Below are 20000 nucleotides of genomic sequence, written 5' to 3'. Positions count from 1 at the left end.
GTGACGTCACATAAACCAGAAAGGAAACAAACATTCTAAGATATTAACAAATTAAAATAGAAGTAGATAAACATATTTAAACACACAAATAAAAATAATATTACTCTTATGAAGCCAGAACAATACTTAATGTTTCCTCTGCCAAAAAAGTATATTGTGTGGCTATTTAATTCAGTTATTTAAAAAAAAATACAAATTGGTCAAAAGATTTTAGTGTGTGTAAAAGTACTTTTTGAGCACATTCAACTAGGGCTGCAACAACTAATCGATTAAATCGATTAAAATCGATTATAAAAAATAGTTGGCGATTAATTTAGTCATCGATTCATTGGATCTATGCTATGCGCATGCGCAGAGGCTACTTTTTTTAATTTTTATAAACCTTTATTTTTAAACTGCAACATTTACAAACAGCTGAGAAACAATAATCAAAATAAGTATGGTGCCAGTATGCTGTTTTATTTCAATAAAATACTGGAAAGGATAGAAATTTAGTTTGTCTCTTTTATCCGATTATTAATCAATTAATCAAAGTAATAATCGACAGATTAATCGATTATCAAATTAGTTGTTAGTTGCAGTCCTACATTCAACAATACTGCAGTAATAATGGTAACCGTGATCAGTCTGGTCACAATAACTTTATTTGACCATTTTATTTATTGTTTTGGTTGTGTATATTGGAGGGTCCTCCAACCCCAGTCCTTAACATAAACAGAACCTATTTTATAGCTTTTGGTTGCGATTTGAGTGCAAAAATTTGCTAACAGACAGAGTATAATTAATTTTTATAATTTGTTTATTTTATTTAACTTGGATATTCTTTCCGTGACTGCGTGTGTTCCCTCGGAGACATGCACCTGGGAATAGATTGATTGGCAACACTAAATTGGCCCTAGTGTGTGAATGTGAGTGTGAATGTTGTCTGTCTATAAATGATAAATGGGTTATTGTATAGCGCTTTACTACCTTCAAGGTACTCAAAGCGCTTTGACAGTATTTCCACATTCACCCATTCACACACACATTCCCACACTGATGGCGGGAGCTGCCATGCAAGGCGCTAACCAGCAGCCATCAGGAGCAAGGGTGAAGTGTCTTGCCCAAGGACACAACGGACGTGACTAGGATGGTAGAAGGTGGGGATTGAACCCCAGTAACCAGCAACCTTCCGATTGCTGGCACGGCCACTCTACCAACTTCGCCACGCCTTGCGAGGTGGCGACTTGTCCAGGGTGCACCCCGCCTTTCGCCCGAATGCAGCTGGGATAGGCTCCAGCCGCCCCCGTGACCCCGAGAGTGACAATGGATGGATGGATGGGCATTCCAATTACAATGTTAAAATATGAGGAATACACATTTGAAAGGATATACTTGCAGTATGTTTATGTATTATCATTACATCAGTGGTTTATTTGGTCCCACTGCATGCATGTGTATTCTTCTAACACAAGTACTAGAGTGTAGGCACAAATACAGAAAATTTTCTCTGCTGCTCGACATGCCTGACGTCTCACTGTAACCCCTCAGGGTGTCCCGACAAGTTAGGACCTTTGTAAACAAAAGTGAAGGTAACAAGAGACACTACACTATAAGCAGATGTATTAACAGGTCCTATGCAAACAAACTTTAGCCTGGCAGGTTCCAAGCAAGTTTTTCGAAATGCTAGTTTTTCAACAGTATTAACGGGCAGCATGTCTTTGACTATGCAGTGAACCACACTTTATGTGAGCACACACCATTTCGCGCTGTTTCGTTTGCACTGACCTTGTTTACCAAACGTCTCAGGAAGGTGTGGACTGTTGGGACAAAGGCTATGCATCTTCTTTTGCACGTCTTTTACCAGTTGAAAATACTGAGTCATGTGGCTGTGTCTCAAGTGGGAATGCAAGTTTGTCATGTTTGATTTTTTTGTTGGCACTATTCTCGCGCATATTTGGCAAACTGTCTCCCAGGGATCTCAGTGAGGTAATACAAAAGTAGAGGATTTGAACAATATCAGCTGGGGTTGAAGGGGGGCTTTTTGCGGGCGTCATCATTTTGCCATTTTAAGATGCCTTGGAAGGCATTTCCTTCATACAATTCTGTGAAAATGCAAAAACACTTAGCAAAGGTTTCTATCTATTAGATGCTATAAACTGAAAAGCACACCTCTTATTCATGACTGTACCACATCGTCAATAGTTCATTGTTCTCTGCGCTGCTGGCTTGTCTACACACAAGATGATCCACATATGCGGTAGTTTCCAGGGGTTCACGTTGTTCCCATTGGGTTGAGTTTTTTCTTGCCCTTGAGAAAATATTCACTATATCAATACAAGCCATTCCAAAATGTACATCTATAGTTTATTTCGATAGTTCAATGTTTTGTCTGGTTTGAGAACATCTCTTTGCTACATCTTTATAAGGCATTTCATGAATACATGAGACATGATGGCTATACACATTCATCACAACATCTTCTTTCTTTCTAAAAAAAAAATGTATATTATGTTTATAAACTCAGGAAATATGTCCCTGGACACATGAGGACTTTGAATATGACCAATGTATGATCCTGTAACGATTTGGTATTGGATTGACGCCCGAATTTGTGGTATCATCCAGAACTAATGTTAAGTATCCAAACAACAGAAGAATAAGTGATTATTACATTTTAACAGAAGTGTAGATAGAACATGTTAAAGGAGAAAGTAAGCAGATATTAACAGTAAATGAACAAGTACATTAATATTTGTTTTTCTACCACTTGTCCTTAATAATTTTGACAAAATAATAGAATGGGAAGTAACACAATATGTTACTGCATATGTTAGCAGACTAAAAAAATCAGCCACAAAAGTAAAACAACAAAAACCAAAAACATATACACTGTGGTGGCCTCTGCGGTGTTCCACGCCATCGTCTTCTGGGGTGGGGTGGAGCATGGCCAGAGACAGGAGCAGACCCAACAAAGCACCCAAGAGAGCCGACTCCACCCTCGGCCGCCCACCAACTCTCAGCCAGTGTCCAGTCCGCATAAGCAAGCAACCATGTTTTTTCAGCTAACACATGTGTTGTTCATGTTCTGTACGTTCACATTATCAGGCCCAGAAACATCTAAAAGAAAAAGTCTATGCAAAGATTGATTTTCTTTTGTTCATATTACAGTGATCTTGTAGTGTTTTCAATAGAGGGAGGGGGGGGGTTACCCACATATGCGGTCCTCTCCAAGGTTTCTCATAGTCATTCACCGACGTCCCACTGGGGTGAGTTTTTCCTTGCCCGTATGTGGGCTCTGTGCTGAGGATGTCGTTGTGGCTTGTACAGCCCTTTGAGACACTTGTGATTTAGGGCTATATAAATAAACATTGATTGATTGATTGAATACAATAAAAACAAATGGTTATGGAGCTTCCACTGACAAATCTGCACTGCAACCCTGAACTAAAAAGGCAGAGAGTCAGCATCAGCAATCTCATGCTGCAGAGTTCCAGCACATCCCGATTGAACAGTCAGCCATAAGAACATACACGGTTTGTTTTTTATAAAAAACAGGGTTTTGTTGCCCTCCCCCTGCATATACCTGGTGCTGCTTTGGAGAACACACTCATTGTTTATGCCCTGTCAGCATTTGTGTCAATGGAGCGGCACGCACTAAGCACTGCAGGCAACTAGCAGTTTCTGCAGCCTTACAGATTGGCAGCGGAGTTGTGTCTGTTGTATCAGTAGCAAAATACTTTAAGTTGAAAGTGTTTATCGTTGTTTGAAAGAAAAAAAAACATATGAGTAATGCCATTGTTGTTATCTTTGTTCTGTAATTGTACCACTTTGTCACTCTGTTGATAGGGCTACAAACTTCAATGAGAGATGGTGCGTTCATTTCACATGTAACATTTCTCAACTTTGTGGACTACTAGAGGTTAATAGAATGGCAAATAGTGAGGGAGAGAGTGGAGACCCCACACCCGCTGCTAGGGTTGCCAACCTTCCCTTGAAACTAGTACACATTCTGTTTTCAGTAGTAAAGGGACGCACTTTGTCCCGTATTTTTATTACCACAAAATTTAACATCCATCCATTTTCAACCGCTTGTCCCTTTCGGGGTCGTGGGGGGTGCTGGAGCTGATCTCAGCTGCATTCAGGCGAAAGGCGGTGTACACCCTGAACAAGTCGCCAACACAGATAGACAGACAACATTCACACACTAGGGCCAATTTAGTGTTGCCAATCAACCTATCCCCAGGTGCATGTTTTTGGAGGTGGGAGGAAGCTGGAGTACCCGGAGGGAACCCACGCAGCCACGGGAAAAACATGCAAACTCCACACAGAAAGATCCCGAGCCCGGGATTGAATTCAGGACCTTCGTATTGTGAGGCACATGCGCTAACCCCTGTTCCACCGTCCTGCCCTTTAACAGTAGTCTGTGAAATATTGATTCTTCAGATTGACAATAGATTCAAAAGTCTGTTACAGACTAAGCCAATGGATGCCAGCGTCACTAATCGCGCACCTGTCAAACTCATTGCCGCTCGACTTTTCTGGCATCTGTTTGTTCTGCCTTGGTTGCTGTCCCTGCCAGGGACGTGCACATGATTATAGAGGGGCAGGGGCTCAAAGTCAGAAAAGGGCAGGAATTTTTTTTTTGGTCCTTTACACAATATGGAAATTAATGTAAAATTAAATTTGCTAATAGGAAGCTAACTACTTAGCTGTGTGTCCTTTGTAGGTAAAAGTGATTGCCATTTCTTTTGTGTCAACAAATTATGGTCATAATGAGTTAATTCACATTATCATAGGCTTGGAAGACATGGAAAGCAACAAAACACTGGTTTATTATTAGGCTATTTATTGTTAAAGATAAGCACTTTAATATTGAACATTGAACAGTGCAACATGAACTTTGAAAAAAAATACAAAAATAAATACCCAAATGGAAAAAACTTCAATGTGAAAATCTGTCCTTCTTCCCTTAACTTGATGAAAACACCATCAAGTTGTAACTTATGGTCTATCTCTCTTAATGCTCAGACTAAACAACTGAAACGCAATACAGGGCCAAAAATATGGACCAGGGGCCAGTAGAGGGCTGTATCCTTTCTTTTTTTGGCATTGTGCTGCAGGCATAATCAACATGAATCAAGTTTAAATACAGATGGCAATATTCCTAACAGATAACCTACATCTTATATCCCCAGAATGCTGAAAGTATTATTATTAATAATTATTATTATTATTATCATTATCATTGTTCTTATTATTAGTATTGTTATTATCATTATTATTATTATTTTGTTAACCCACACAGCAATAGCAAAGTCACAATAACCTTATACCTAAAACTCTACTGTGAGAGGAATGTGATCCGCCGTAAACACAGTGCATTTTATTTTGAAAATTAACCCGGTGTTTTATTTTGTACATTACTTCCTGTCCCGCACGATCCGCTCTGCTCTGTGCGGACTTGATGTGCCGTGCTCAATTAATGCGCCGTGCTCCGACGTCCGGCAAAAACAGAAGCTGACACATTGAATAATAGAATAATACAGCGTTTTTCTGAAATATTACCCATATTAGATGCTGAATAAATGGACGGTGACTAGACCATAACTCACAGGTTCAAGTTGCTCCACTGTCACGTCTCAGGGGCGCAGTAACTTGGCTCTCTCTCCTCTCACTTACTCACCCGCAGATCGAGGAGGGGCTAAACGTTTAAAAGTTTAGACCAGTCCACATTTAGGGAAAATTTAAGCCCCTCCTCGATCTGCAGGCTGCAGTCAGGGGTTACTCCCTTGAACCGCGAAAGCAACCCGGTTTCGAAACGAATAAAGGCCAACTTCGATATTGTACATTATAAACCAGGGGTGGGCAATTAATTTTTACCGGGGGCCGCATGAGCTACCCGAGCACTGCTGGAGGGCCACATCGACAATATTTCAATTAAATTTTGCTCAATATTATTTTTGATATATACCGTAAGATAAATAATAATAATAATAATAATAATAATAGTAATACTTCAACATAGTGTGTGTAACAGCATTCCATGACTAATATATATAAATTAACATTAATAATAAATGACAGTAAAATTGGTAGTTATTTGACATAAAACAACAATTTGTTTCCCATAAATTCATCCAAAACCTGCACATTCAATTCTGGTTGGAGTCAAATACAATAAAAGTGTGTGTTTATAGATTGTCAGTCATGAGGTCATGTAATCCACAGAGGTTCAACGAATGCAACTCTCAAACATCTTTCAACAAACAAGAAGAGTCAAGTTGCCACCATTCAATCGTTGTGGATATTATACAACTATTTTCACAGAAATAAAAAAGATCAAAATAAATCAGGTCGACCAGCCCTGCAAGGGGTCCCTTATTTTTTTTCAGGGAGTTGGCAACCCTACCTGCTGCCCCCCTAAATAATGAGACTTGTAGAAATGTGTGCTGAACCCTTTAGAATATGATCTACCGTAATTGCAATTTTTTTGTTTCCTCAAATATTGCAATTGCAATTTATTATGCAATAATTTTCTCTATGTCCTTTACTTGTGTATTTTTCAACAAACATAAGAATGAATCGGTGTTGTAACAAACAATATATTAAATCATTCATGAATTGTTCTTTCTTATAAATAATACAATTTTAAACTTGCTAAATACTTTGACTTGCAGTCTTGTCAGTATTTGGTATTTATCGTAAACAACTGTGGTGCAAACAAGTTTATCTCAAGTGCAGATGGAAATAATGCAAACAACTGCACAGAATTAGTGGCATTTACCTTTAATTGATTTCTGACACATGGCCATTCACATCGGAAGTCATCCGTTTATGTCTGCTAATATTTCTTCTTGATCACGTATACAGTAATTGCTCAGCTTGTTGTTGGTGTAATCTACTTTTGTGAGACCTTTACTGTGTTCAGTGCAGCCAAAGAGGATGTCACGCACAACACTTTTCACCCGTGAATGCCGGAAGTGTGTTGTTGGTCTGAGCTCTTACTTGACGTCTGTAATATATAATATATTGCCAAAAGTATTTGGCCACCTGCCTTGACTCACATATGAACTTGAAGTGCCATGCCATTCCTAACTCATTGGGTTCAATATGATGTCGGTCCACCTTTTGCAGCTATCACAGCTTCAACTCTTCTGGGAAGGCTGTCCACAAAGTTGCGGAGTGTGTTTATAGGAATTTTCCAACATTCTTCCAAAAGCGCATTGGTGAGGTCACCCACTGATGTTGGTCGAGAAGGCCTGGCTCTCAGTCTCTGTTCTAATTAATCCCAAAGGTGTTCTATCGGGTTCAGGTCAGGACTCTGTGCAGGCCAGTCAAGTTCATCCACACCAGACTCTGTCATCCATGTCTTTATGGACCTTGCTTTGTGCACTGGTGGAAATTTCACGACTAGATTTTTTGCACAGGTGGCATCCTATGACAGTTCCACGATGGAAATCACTGAGCTCCTGAGAGCGGCCCATTCTTTCACACGTTTGTAGAAACAGTCTTTGGGCCTAAGTTCTTGATTGTATTAACCTGTGGCGTGGCCAAGTGATTAGGACACCTGATTCTGATAATTTGATAGGTGGCCAAAGACTTTTGGCAATATAGTGTAGCTCATCCTAAGATGTGTGTAGGTTTTAGTAAAAGTCTCAAAAATTGTGTAATTAATTTCCTTCAATAAGTGATATTCCTGGACAAGAATGTTTTGTTCCTTTGAGGTTTAATTGGTTAGCCTGTTTCTTACAAGTATTAGTATTGTGTATACCTTCAAATTGCATTACACATATCTGGGTGTGGTTTTGGTTCTTGAGAGTCTGGGTGTGTAGCCTTTTCTCAGTGGTGGTGAACAGGTCAATGATGGTGGGCCAAATTTGGATGTAGGCTTGTTGACTTGGTTCAAACTGTGGGAGACAGCCAGGCGAGACACTGGTTTCTTCTTCAGTAGGCCACTGTCCCTCTTGTAGACTAGCCAGGAATATAATATAATATCATGCTCAGGTCAAGGATGCATCAGAACTGGGGTATATACACACACACACTTCATCTCCTTGACTTATCTGGGGTACAGGTGTACCAGCATGTTGGAATGATACAATCCTCCCATGTTCTCATCATATACATATTAGTGATGGGCTTGGACTCTGCTTACCATCTTTGCTCTGAACTCTTTGCTCCACCGTTTGACAGAAGAGGCATGATTTCACAGGCATTCCTCTTTCTAAAATATACCCTATACAACTCGTAATACCGGTATACCGGCCAGCCCTACCGCTGTCACCAATTTAGTTGCTGGAGGTAACATATTTTTCTCTTCATTGAGGGCAACATTTAGGAATGTTGAGACTATGGAGCCAAAACACTGCCAGTAAGTTTTGATATTGAAAAAAAATATATTGGCATTGTAGAAAAAGTTGTATTGGCACTAAAACAAGTTTTGGCATTGTAACAGGTTGATTTAAAATAATAAATACTAACATTGAAAAAAGCCATTATTTTTTTTATGATTTTCAATGCCAATTTTTTTTTTTTTTTACGCAGTTACTGTTTTTGTGTGTTACACATGTTTTCAATGTTTGATTTTATGTTTTCCCTTCATTTGGTGGGGCTTATACCAAGTTTACAGTTTTACTTGGACTTAGGCCTACAAGTATTTATTAGACGACAAGGAGAACCGAGAGGGTCTAAATCACGTTGGAGTTATAGGTTGTCTTTGTGTTAACTTAACCATACATTGAGGATGATGTATACTGTAAGTTGTACAAAAATGTATTTTCAAAGTATCCATGTTTGTCTGGATATAGCCCTTATATCTGGTGAAACTCTGAAATAAGGCTTTATATTACATGGCGGTTATAAAAGGAGAGAAAACAGCAACTTTTAAAAGGTAATTGTAGCTGTATTTTTGTATTTAAACATCTAACACCAGACAAGTAAAGCTTGGCAGGACATGAGTATGCTAAATGTGTGTTAAAATGCAAGACTTCTCTTTGTTCCCCCAAGAAAGAGCCTCATATCCTGGCTGTGCAGACAGCCTGATGCACTGAGCTTTTTTCAGCGTTTGTAAGTAAATTCTGACATCTTTTTCTTTCTATTTTTAGTCCTAAAGAGGTTGACCCATGTCATAAATGTCTTATAAATGTGTAACTGGAATATTTGATTGTTTGTGAACTATTTATACTGTACATTAGAAATTGCATGCATGAATGGACTGGTATAAGTTGTTCTTTGTTTGTAGACACTAGGATTGTACGGTATACCGGTATTAGTATAGTACCGCGATACTAACAAATAATTTTCGGTACTATACCACCTGTGGAAAGTACCGGTCCGCCACCCCACATGTTTCACTACACATCCTAGCTCACCAGCGTCAAAATGTAAACAAACGCCATTGGTGGACCTACACCTGACATCCACTGTAATAATACCAAGTACAGTAGCGTATCTAGTTGATACTACTATGATTACGTCTATATTTTTTGGCATCACAACATCTTCTTTCGTTTATTTTTTATTTATATTATGTTTATATACTCAGGAAATATGTCCCTGGACACATGAGGACTTTGAATATGACCAATGTATGATCCTGTAACTACTTGGTATCGAATTGATACCCAAATTTGTGGTATCATCCAAAACTAACTAACGGAAGAATAAGTGATTAATAAATTTGAACAGAATTGTAGATAGAACATGTTAAGAGAGAAAGGAAGCATATATTAACAGTAAATGAACAAGTAGATTAATAATTCATTTTCTACCACTTGTCCTAATTTTGACAAAATAATAGAACTGCATACGCCAGTAGCTAAATTAGGAGCTTTACTTACTTACTAATAAAAGACAAGTTGTCTTGTATGTTCACTATTTTATTTAAGGACAAACTTGTAATAAAAAACAAATGTTTAATGTACCGTAAGATTTTTTGTTAAAATAAAGCCAATAATGCAATTTTTTGTGGTCCCCTTTATTTAGAAAAATACTGAAAAGTATAAAAATAATTTTGGTACCGGTACTTGTACCAAAATATTGGTAATGGGACAACACTAGTAGACACTGTACATTTTGTATTACATTGGAAGATGTTCACTTTTAAATGTGTTTAAATCACTGATCTTGTGTGTATGTTTGACTTGTGTAAATTGATAAACAAGGTAATGAAACTACAGCTATTGTGATTAATTTCCTACCTTATATGCAAATATTACAAAGTAGAGGAATATATTCAGCTATCCCAAATTATATTCCACATAATATTTACAACCACAGTTGAAAGTACAACCATTTACAACAGGATTTTTAAAAACTCCTTAACTGCTACTGTATATTGTAAAGCTGAAGGATTATTTCAAATTATTAAGGGTCATATCATGACCGTCAACATTATTTTTCTACATTTAAAACACTTCCATGTTGTCTACATAACATCTAATGGTGGTACTTTGGTGAAAAAGTTGTATAGTTTGTCTTTAGAGTGTCAACCCTGAGATTGGTAGGTCGTGAGTTCAAACCCCGGCCGAGTCATACCAAAGACTATAAAAACATTTTTGTATGGTTAATTTTTTCATACAATGTCGCCAGCCGATAGCAACCATCATAAAAATATATATTTTTCGCAAATAATTAATGTGATCGTCATCGGCAAATCTCACACAGAGGAAATCGTTATCGGAATTGGCAGCATAAAATCCTGATCGTCATGTCCCTAGCGGATATCATTGTTTAGATCCAGAGCAGCCATCTTTAAAACAAACCTGGGGGTGGTGGGAATGCTCCGACTTTCCGAGTCGGAAATCCAACCTCGAGGGGCAATAGAGTTAAAATTCCGACGAGGAACTCGGAAATTCCGACTTCCCAGGACAAATAGAATTCACCATTCCGCCCGGCAGAAATGTTTTATAGTTTTAGCTTTCTTGCTTTTATTGTACACTTTGGACATCGATGACCATCACCAGCCATCTGTTTTGAGTGACTTTCGTCACAACACAACATTACTGCTTGAATTTTGGGTGAAGTGCTTGTAAATGCTTGTAAATGTTCATCATATTTCTCGACAGTCTGACTCAATAGGCAAATTATAAAATGGAAAAAAATAAAATAAGTTTCCTTAAAAATGAAAGCTACACGATTGATCTGTTGGCTTTGCATGAGCCCTTACATTCTTTCTTTCTTTCTTTTAGTTTATTTCGAACATGAACACACTTACAGTATAATACATCACACAATTTCATTTAATTTCACTTTACATCATGTCCGAAAAGGAATAGGAAGAAGCAAAGCTTATTTAATCCTACCCCTTTCCCACTTCAGAGCGTTTACAAATATATAGAATCATTTACTGACCTTTTTATATAATAAAATAACATCTGAGAATTAGTATATACAACAGTTTTGTAATATGTAATTAGTTAATTCAGTCATTATTAACATACTGAGATGAAGAATATCTAACGTTCAATAAGGTTGAAAGTTAGAAAAACTTTCTTCTTCTTTGTACTTTGTAAGCACTATTATTTTGAACAACCTCTTAAACTGGATCATATCAGTACAATGTTTAACTTCTTTACTTAATCCATTCCATAATTTAATTCCACATACTGATATGCTAAAGGTTCTAAGTGTTGTAGGTGCATACAAATGTTTTAAATTGTTTTTTCCTCTAAGGTTATATTTCTCCTCTTTAGTTGAGAAGAATTGTTGTACATTCTTTGGTAGCAGGTTATAGTTTGCTTTGTACATCATTTTAGCTGTTTGCAATTTTCCCAAATCACCAAACTTGAATATACTACTATATATTACTATACTAATTTAATAATACATTAGGTTGTTGTCATGTATAGACGGCTCTGTGTCGCCCCCAAGAGGACAGTGGTGCATCGGTCCATCATGCCGGGAGGTTGTCGTTTTATTGAACATTAGATGGAAATTATTAGTCCATTATTGGACTTCTTCGTACTGTGAAGGTCATGTAATGTATAATTCGTAACCTTTTTCACAACTTAGAGCTGAGTTAATATGAATGATTTTGTAGTTTTTACATAACATGTTTGTATGCATTTCTTGCTCTATTATTTTCGTTGTCTACTTAACTTGTCTAGCTACTCAGTGAAAGCAAAACAAGTTAACTTTTGTATTTTTGTTCATTTGTTATCATAGCCACAGTTATAGGGCTAGATATGCTTAATGAAAGGTGTATGAGGTGTTGTGAAACAAACAAAATATTTTCCTTTCATTTATTATCCTTATATTAATGTGGAACAGTTTTGTTAATAAATTAGTGAAATTGAAATTTTGAGGGTGCGTGTATTTATATCACGTTATGCAGCTCACAAGCACAAATACGGTGTGAATCAATCCGTGCTGTTCAATGTCATTGAGTGCTGTAAGTAAGAAAAAGAACAAGAAATTTGTAAAACAACACAAATGAAGACACGTTTGCAAACACCAATGACATTGAATATTCTACAGAAACACTGCTGCATTTTCTATGCCCCGTTCAGTTAATGATAACTGCTACTTCAATGTTAGGCTTAGGTTTTAGCAGATTTTACCTACCGTATTTTTCGTAGTATAAGTCGCACTGGAGTATAAGTCGCACCTGCCGAAAATGCATAATAAGGAAGGAAAAAAACATATATAAGTCGCACTGGAGTATAAGTCGCATTTTGGGGGGAAATTTATTTGATGAAACCCAACACCAAGAATAGACATTTGAAAGGCAATTTAAAATAAATAAAGAATAGTGAACAACAGGCTGAATAAGTGTACGTTATATGACGCATAAATAACCAACTGAGAACGTGCCTGGTATGTTAACGTAACATATTATGGTAAGAGTCATTCAAATAACTATAACATATAGAACATGCTATACGTTTACCAAACTATCTGTCACTCCTAATCGCTAAATCCCATGAAATCTTATCCGTCCAGTCCAGTGGTTCTTAACCTTGTTGGAGGTACCGAACCCCACCAGTTTCATATGCGCATTCACCGAACCCTTCTTTCGTGAAAAATAAAAAAAAAAATTTTTTCAAATTCAAAACAAAGTTATATGTTTTTTTAGTGGTGCACAAAATGAACCGTGCATGAACATCACCTTGTTCAAAGAACAAAACCAACACTGTACATGAACTCACAACAAATTACACGCCTGTAAATCAGATGGAAAATTAGAGGGAATATTGTTTTGGGGGTATCCATAGTACGTCGATAGGGAGAAGTTTTTTATTTACACGATGAGTCGGGTGTGTCTTGACCTCCGCCGAACCCCTGAGGCCGACTCACCGAACCCCTAGGGTTCGATCGAACCCAGGTTAAGAACCACTGGTCTAGTCTCTTACGTGAATGAGCTAAATAATATTATTTGATTTATTACGGTAATGTGTTAATAATTTCACACATAAGTCGCTCCTGAGTATAAATCGCACCCCCGGCCAAACTATGAAAAAACTGCGACTTATAGTCCGAAAAATATGGTATATTTCCTACAGACAGCATTTGGTGACCTCAAACAACAAGGCTATGGATCGATTCACACTGGTTTTCGCCTTTTGAAGGGTACTGGAAAAAACTGGAAAATTGATCTTGAAAGTCCTTAAAAAGTCCTTGAATTTGGCCATGGAAAAGGTGTACAAACCCTGTAGTATACCCCGCTTAATTTTTAAAGAATACTCATGCCTACTACGCATATTTTATTCTTGGTCATTACGGTGGTACTTGGAGAGGCGAGTTTTTTCTGAGGTGGTACTTGGTGAAAAAACTTTGAGAACCACTGGTACATTACCATTTAGCGTGTATCTGGGTAAATCATGATCCACGGTCATTATTTTATCTTTTGTAACCTTCTCCTCACAGTGGTCACCATGACGACAGACGAAGTAGAGAGTCACCAGCAGGAGCCAAGACAGCAGGAGGAGGCTGGCCAGGAAGCAAAGCCATCCACTCCAGAAGAGGAGAACCTCCGGCCTGGCGTCCGCAACTCTGCTGGCCGTGGCCTCTCCCGCCTCTTCTCGTCCTTCTTGAAGAGACGTTCGCAATGCGAGAGTGAGGGAGGGGAGAAGGGGGAAAAGGAGAAAGAAGAAGCTAAAGCTCCCATTGCTGACCCAGAGCCTGAGCTGAAGATAGAGGGAGAGGTGGCCCCCGACCAGCACTCAGTTAGCAGTGCTGAGGCCCAGGTCAGGACACTTGTTTAATATTGTTTAATCTGTGTCGGCCCTGCGATGAGGTGGCGACTTGTCCAGGGTGTGAAGCCTTAGCTTGACGCTCCTCTACTTTCTCTTTAATTCCCGCTTGCTGCGGCAACAACAAACATAACTCCAGACGCTCCTCTTCGTTTTGTGTATCGGTTACTTGTGAACTTTCATTCAAAAACGTCAAACGATAACGATGTGGGAAAAAATGAATGGCAAAATAAAGCGAGTGTGTTACAGTAAGAAAGAGTAACAAAAAGTAAGAGTAGGGTCAAAAAAACGGTGTGGCTCGATTCCACCATACCTGACTGCCATAACCCATAATACACTGTGTCCAAACCTAATTACCACACCGATCCTTCCGCCATAAATGCAATAAAACAGTTACATATCCTTCACTGTATTAAAGCAGTATAAAGTAGTACGTTATCAAAATATTTACACAAATGTAATAATTACAAATAAAGTGTGCCTTGTAATTACTCCAAGCATGCATTATATACATTTTCGTATTATTCAAATAAAGTAAATAGTCCCCTTTTGGCTGAATAAACATAAAGCACCTTCCATAAAATGTAAATTAATTTAAATAGCACTTAGGCTCCTACAAGCAGTATCAGTGTTTCCCATAAACTGCCAAGATACCTGTGGCGGTGGGGGCGTGGCCATGGGCGTGGTCACCATGACATCATCGAGTCATTTGCATAATGTACTACAATGATATGATTTTCTCTAAAAAGGCTAAAAAAATGTATACTTACTAATGAATAATAACAGTTTTGTTTTAAACGTACATCCATCCATCCATCCATCCATCCATCCATTTTACAATATAATTACAACACTTTATGTACATATTTATATACAGATTTGAACAATAAGTTATTCACTGAAATATATTTATTAATTGTGGTTCTTACAAAAAATATATCTTATAAAATATGAAAGCTAAAATGTCTCAATATGCTCTGCCCCTTTAATTAGTGCATACTAAATAATTTAACTTTAGCCTACTACTACAACCATATTATTTACCAGCAACATAAAGTGAAACAGAGGCAGAGATGTCCTGCCACAGTCAGGAACAAATAAACAGAAAACAATAGTGGTGGTAGATAGACACAGAGCTTCATCAAACATCTGATCCACTGAACAAAGAGCTCCAAAAATCTTGAACTTTAGACTGCCATCAGTTTTACTCCCTACACTCAACCATGTGTTTCCTACTGCCTGCAGACTTTGCACCCTTTGTTATATACACATGTTGTGTTTCTAATATAAATACATTTAATAAAGTCAAATACAAATAAGGCAACAAGAGAAGTATCCTACACTTCTCTTTTGTAAAGTAAATCTGAACAGCCGATATGGGCATCTACATCAACTATATGATTTGCCTGAGAAGCTGCAGAGGACAAAAAAAAAAAAAAAAAAATTGTATTATTTATTTTATTTTATGTTTTTATTTTTTGTGGCGGACGTAATTCTTTCGTGGCGGGCCGCCACAAATAAATGAATGTGTGGGGAAACACTGAGTATAGTATTATTTGTTATTCATTAGTACTTTATTAGTACCGGTGTACGTCAAAAAATATTAGATTAATCATATTTTGATATTTGGATTAATCATGACTAATCACGGGTGATTACTGGCTTGCATAACTGAAATTAGCTTCAGAAAAGACCGCATTATTTGTACACAAATGCAATTTTCTTGTCAGGATGTCTTCAAGGAACAATTTTAAGTCATTTATTTTCACACAACTTGGTAACAGTTTTATCTAAAGTTCTTTTAGGCTGTATTTTGGAGTGAAATGTTCCAGCCAACACCCCTCTTGGAGTCTCCTCACTCATTTTTGTACTGATGTATGCAATGATCTGATCACTGACCGTATAAAAGAGTTTGTACGATCAAAATAAAATTGCATCATTAATGCGATAATTTTTTTGTGACTAATCACATGAGTTAATTCGTTAATTTTGACAGCCCTAGTATACCGGCGTATATACTGTTTATCGAGGCTTTTTACCAATCAAATCAATCGAGGAATAGATTAGCAGCCCTAGATTAATTGTTTGATTGTACTAATGCACAGTATACAATATATATTCAGTCTTCACTGAAACAGATCACTGCGAAGCTAGACTTAAGGGTATTTTAGCTCCCCTTCCTTTTATTTTCAACGTTGGGAATATAAACTGTAACAAACTGTACTGCTTAGAAAGCACTTGGATCGGGAACTTAAATGCCACTATGTCTTTTTAACTCAAATTTGAATTGTATACTGTATTGTTGTCAAAAGAGTACTACAATGCTGTCATGGCAAATATTCATTACTTCCATCCATCCATTTTCTATACCGCTTATCCTCATTAAAGTCATGGGTAGGCTTGAGCCAATCCCAGCTGACTTTGGGCTAAAGGTGGGATACACCCTAGACCTAGACTGATGGAATTCATCACAAGGATAAACTATTTAGCAATTTTAGACTCCATTTTAATCATTCCATCTTCCTCAGGCTGCACAGGTAGAGAAAAACATCCCTGAAGAAGAGGGGAAGGAGGAGGGTGGGAAAGACCACGAGCTCGACAAGGAGAAACCAGAGGTCTCCACGCTGGAGAAAGAAGACGATAACAAGAAGGAGGAGGAGGAGACGGACAAGGCAAAGGAAGGTGGCTCTGAGCGCGGCAGTAACGGAGAAAAAGAGGAGGGGGCCACAGAAGAGGAGCCTAAAACTCCCAAAGCTCCACGTCGCCCCAAAACCATGCAGATTAAAGTCACACTGCTGGACGACGCCCTGTATGAGTGTGAGCTGGATGTAAGTATTTATTTTATAATAAACTGATATTTATCTGACAAAATGTAGTCCCTTTAGGTTCTCGTGGGCTTTTTTTTGGTCCTTGTTGCGGCCTAAAATGCCTGAATATGCAGCAGCTTTTTATAGAAAGTTACTGCAAAAGTTCAGATGTTTTCAGAGTTATTTTTTTCAATGACATTGAAACAACTTGTGATTTTATGAATATGTTATCACTCTCTTAGGCGATCTTTGTAATCCAAACCTAAAAAGCAAAACATTTCAACAAACATTGGGAAACAAATTGAAACTCAAGACAGCCATGACATTATGGTCTTTACAAGTGTATGTACATTTTTGATCGTGACTGTACCTGTTATTTTAGCCATTAACCATCCCAAGTAGTCTTGTTTTAATCATTCAATAGTGATGAGTTGTTAAAAAGATATTGACTTAAATCTGCAGATAAGTGTAGATCATACAGTAGTGTAGAACATGCACTTGGCTATGTTCAACACAGTAAAATCATCGTCCTTGTTTTTTCACTGCCTATATACAACACAAATTAAATTGTGTCTTGTTGTTTTTGTATTTATGTCAGAAACATGCCAAAGGACAGGAGCTATTCACAAAAGTATCAGACCACCTCAATCTGCTGGAGAGAGACTACTATGGTCTGGGCATCCCCCAGATGACCAATGTAAAGGTGAGTCGGGGGTTAAATTGCCTCACATTTTGAGCCAAACCAATAATATATACACCTAATGACACAATTGTTAGCCCCCGAGGAACTTTTGAACAAAAATTCTGCCCAATGTTTTGCAATTTTCATAACATTCTTGATAGTATATTTTTGAATGTATAATGGCTTATCAAGACATCTTTATGAAAGATTTGATGAAAACTGACATGGTGAAAACCATTAGCCCCCTCGTAAATTTGAGGTTTAAAAACCCAACTCCGCAATCAATTAGGTTTGAACTACGGATGTAATATTAATGATAAACCACGGTCAATTTCCTAATAGTTAGTATTAACGTTTTAAATGAAAACCACCGTAAAACCGTGATTGATAACCGTTCTTTGATAAACTCACAGACCTCATTTGCTGAAAAAGCAAGCGCATGCTAATCACTAGTTTCCTTAAATGCTGAAATTAATTCAACAACCGACATTTAAAGTTTGTCTCTGTTACAAATGTCATACCCCAATCAAAACTTGTATAAACACAGCTGTCTGAGCAACAAAGAAGTGAGTGATAGATTCGTAAACCGAGATGTCTACAACAGGAACTGAAATCGGGTGTGCAACCCTCTTTTTGCATTTATCATTAAAAAAACATTCTGAAACCTTTCCAAATGAAAACTCAAATGAGGAATGAGTTTTGGTAATCGGCTCTTTGGTCTTATAAAATTAAATTTGAGCTGCTCGGTCATGTGGATGGTGCTTTTTTTTGCAGAAGAAAAGGCGAGGCCCTCAGCCCTAAAAGTACTGTCCCTATGGTTAAGCACGGTGCTGGGAGCACAATGTCGATGGGCTATTTGACACAGTAAAGCTTCTTGTTTCAGTTCAGTAATCTTGTTTCAGTTCAGTAAATCAATTAAATTGTTAGTTTGGCCTCATGCAGGTGTTGATTTTGTTATAGCGGACACACACAAACTATGAACAATTTGGGATATGACCCATGTAATTGAAAATAAAGGGCTTATATAGGATTTCTTGAAGGGGTCTGATAAATGTCGAATGTAACCACAAAGTCGCACTAAGGGCCTCAGACACCATAAACTTGGCAGAAGAACATGCTGTATGCTCTCACGTGCATTATTTTTTTCAGACTTGGCTGGACCTGACCAAGGAGATCCGCAGGCAGGTGCAAGGTAAGCCTACCATTATCTTCAAAAGCACCTTTTCTTATGTCTTAAGTAACTCGTTTCTCATTGATCTCTGAATTTGTTTCATCGTACGTATTGTTTACTTCTCTAGGTGCCAACTATAATTTCACATTCAATGTGAAATTCTATCCACCAGATCCAGCTCAACTGTCTGAGGACATCACAAGGTATTGCATATGTCTCAGGGATTTTGCCAAAATCCTTTCGCTTGACTAAATAAAGTATGCTAAGAAAAATTAACAGTGGAGCCTCTGTGGCTGTCCAGAACCTCAACCTCAGATTTGTTTTAACGTAAAAAAAGGGTTAAAATTAACTTGAGATAGACCAATATTAACCAACTCATACCAAAAAGGGCCTAGACCAGGGGTGTCCAAATCCTGGTTTCTAGCAAGTCAGACTAACTGTTTGTCTGAATTGTATTTGTATTATGTATATAATTAGATTAACTGAATATTTTTACTTATTCTTTATATCTATACGGTGAGTTTTTATGTACACTGAAGTGTAATGATAGGATATTGTATATCATTATGTTATTTGCTCCTGCATGTAGCTCATCACACTGATGTACTTTTTATGATATTTTGTTGTCTAATCATTATTGGTCTTAGGTTGAGCATTTTTAACATCGGTCCAAGGACAACAGTGGTATGTACCAGAATTATTGCTAATTCTGGTATATACATAGACATTTAAAGTAATGTCTATTAATGTACACTGTCCCTATGAAATAAATGATTAAATTAAATTTTGACTCGGAAAACACATTGGGCTTAAAAAATGTAGCCGAGGGCCAAAAGCAGACTGCATGCAACGTACCTATATACAGTGTATATATATATGAGTGACGTGCGGTGAGGTTCATGACTGGTGAGGCACTGACTTCATCACAGTCAGATTTACAAACATATGAACCTAAAGAGTATCTTATTCACCATTTGATTGGCAGCAGTTAACGGGTTATGTTTAAAAGCTCATACCAGCATTCTTCCCTGCTTGGCATTCAGCATCAAGGGTTGGAATTGGGGGTTAAATCACCAAAAATTATTCCCGGGCGCGGCGCCACTGCTGCCCACTGCTCCCCTCACATCCCAGGGGGTGATCAAGGGGATGGATCAAATGCAGAGGAC

The 20000-nt window shown here is 37.7% G+C and overlaps 1 protein-coding gene across 12 annotated transcripts in view; it reads left to right on the top strand.

Annotated features, from left to right (window-relative positions):
* epb41a (erythrocyte membrane protein band 4.1a) overlaps positions 1 to 20000 on the top strand; it is a 146764-nt gene that overhangs the window by 26709 nt on the left and 100055 nt on the right. For all 12 annotated transcript variants that reach the window (XM_062030097.1, XM_062030095.1, XM_062030094.1 and 9 more), the window contains exons 2-6: positions 13849 to 14168; positions 16703 to 17002; positions 17580 to 17684; positions 18813 to 18855; positions 18962 to 19037. In XM_062030097.1, the coding sequence (XP_061886081.1) occupies positions 13857 to 14168; positions 16703 to 17002; positions 17580 to 17684; positions 18813 to 18855; positions 18962 to 19037 (836 nt within the window). In that variant the 5' untranslated portion in view covers positions 13849 to 13856. The remainder of the gene's footprint in view (positions 1 to 13848; positions 14169 to 16702; positions 17003 to 17579; positions 17685 to 18812; positions 18856 to 18961; positions 19038 to 20000) is intronic.

This window comes from Entelurus aequoreus, linkage group LG20 (genome assembly GCF_033978785.1).
Source record: "Entelurus aequoreus isolate RoL-2023_Sb linkage group LG20, RoL_Eaeq_v1.1, whole genome shotgun sequence".
Classification (NCBI taxonomy): Eukaryota; Metazoa; Chordata; class Actinopteri; order Syngnathiformes; family Syngnathidae; genus Entelurus; species Entelurus aequoreus.
The sequence above is the reverse complement of the archived record's forward strand: the minus strand, read 5'-3'. Positions and strand labels throughout refer to the sequence as shown.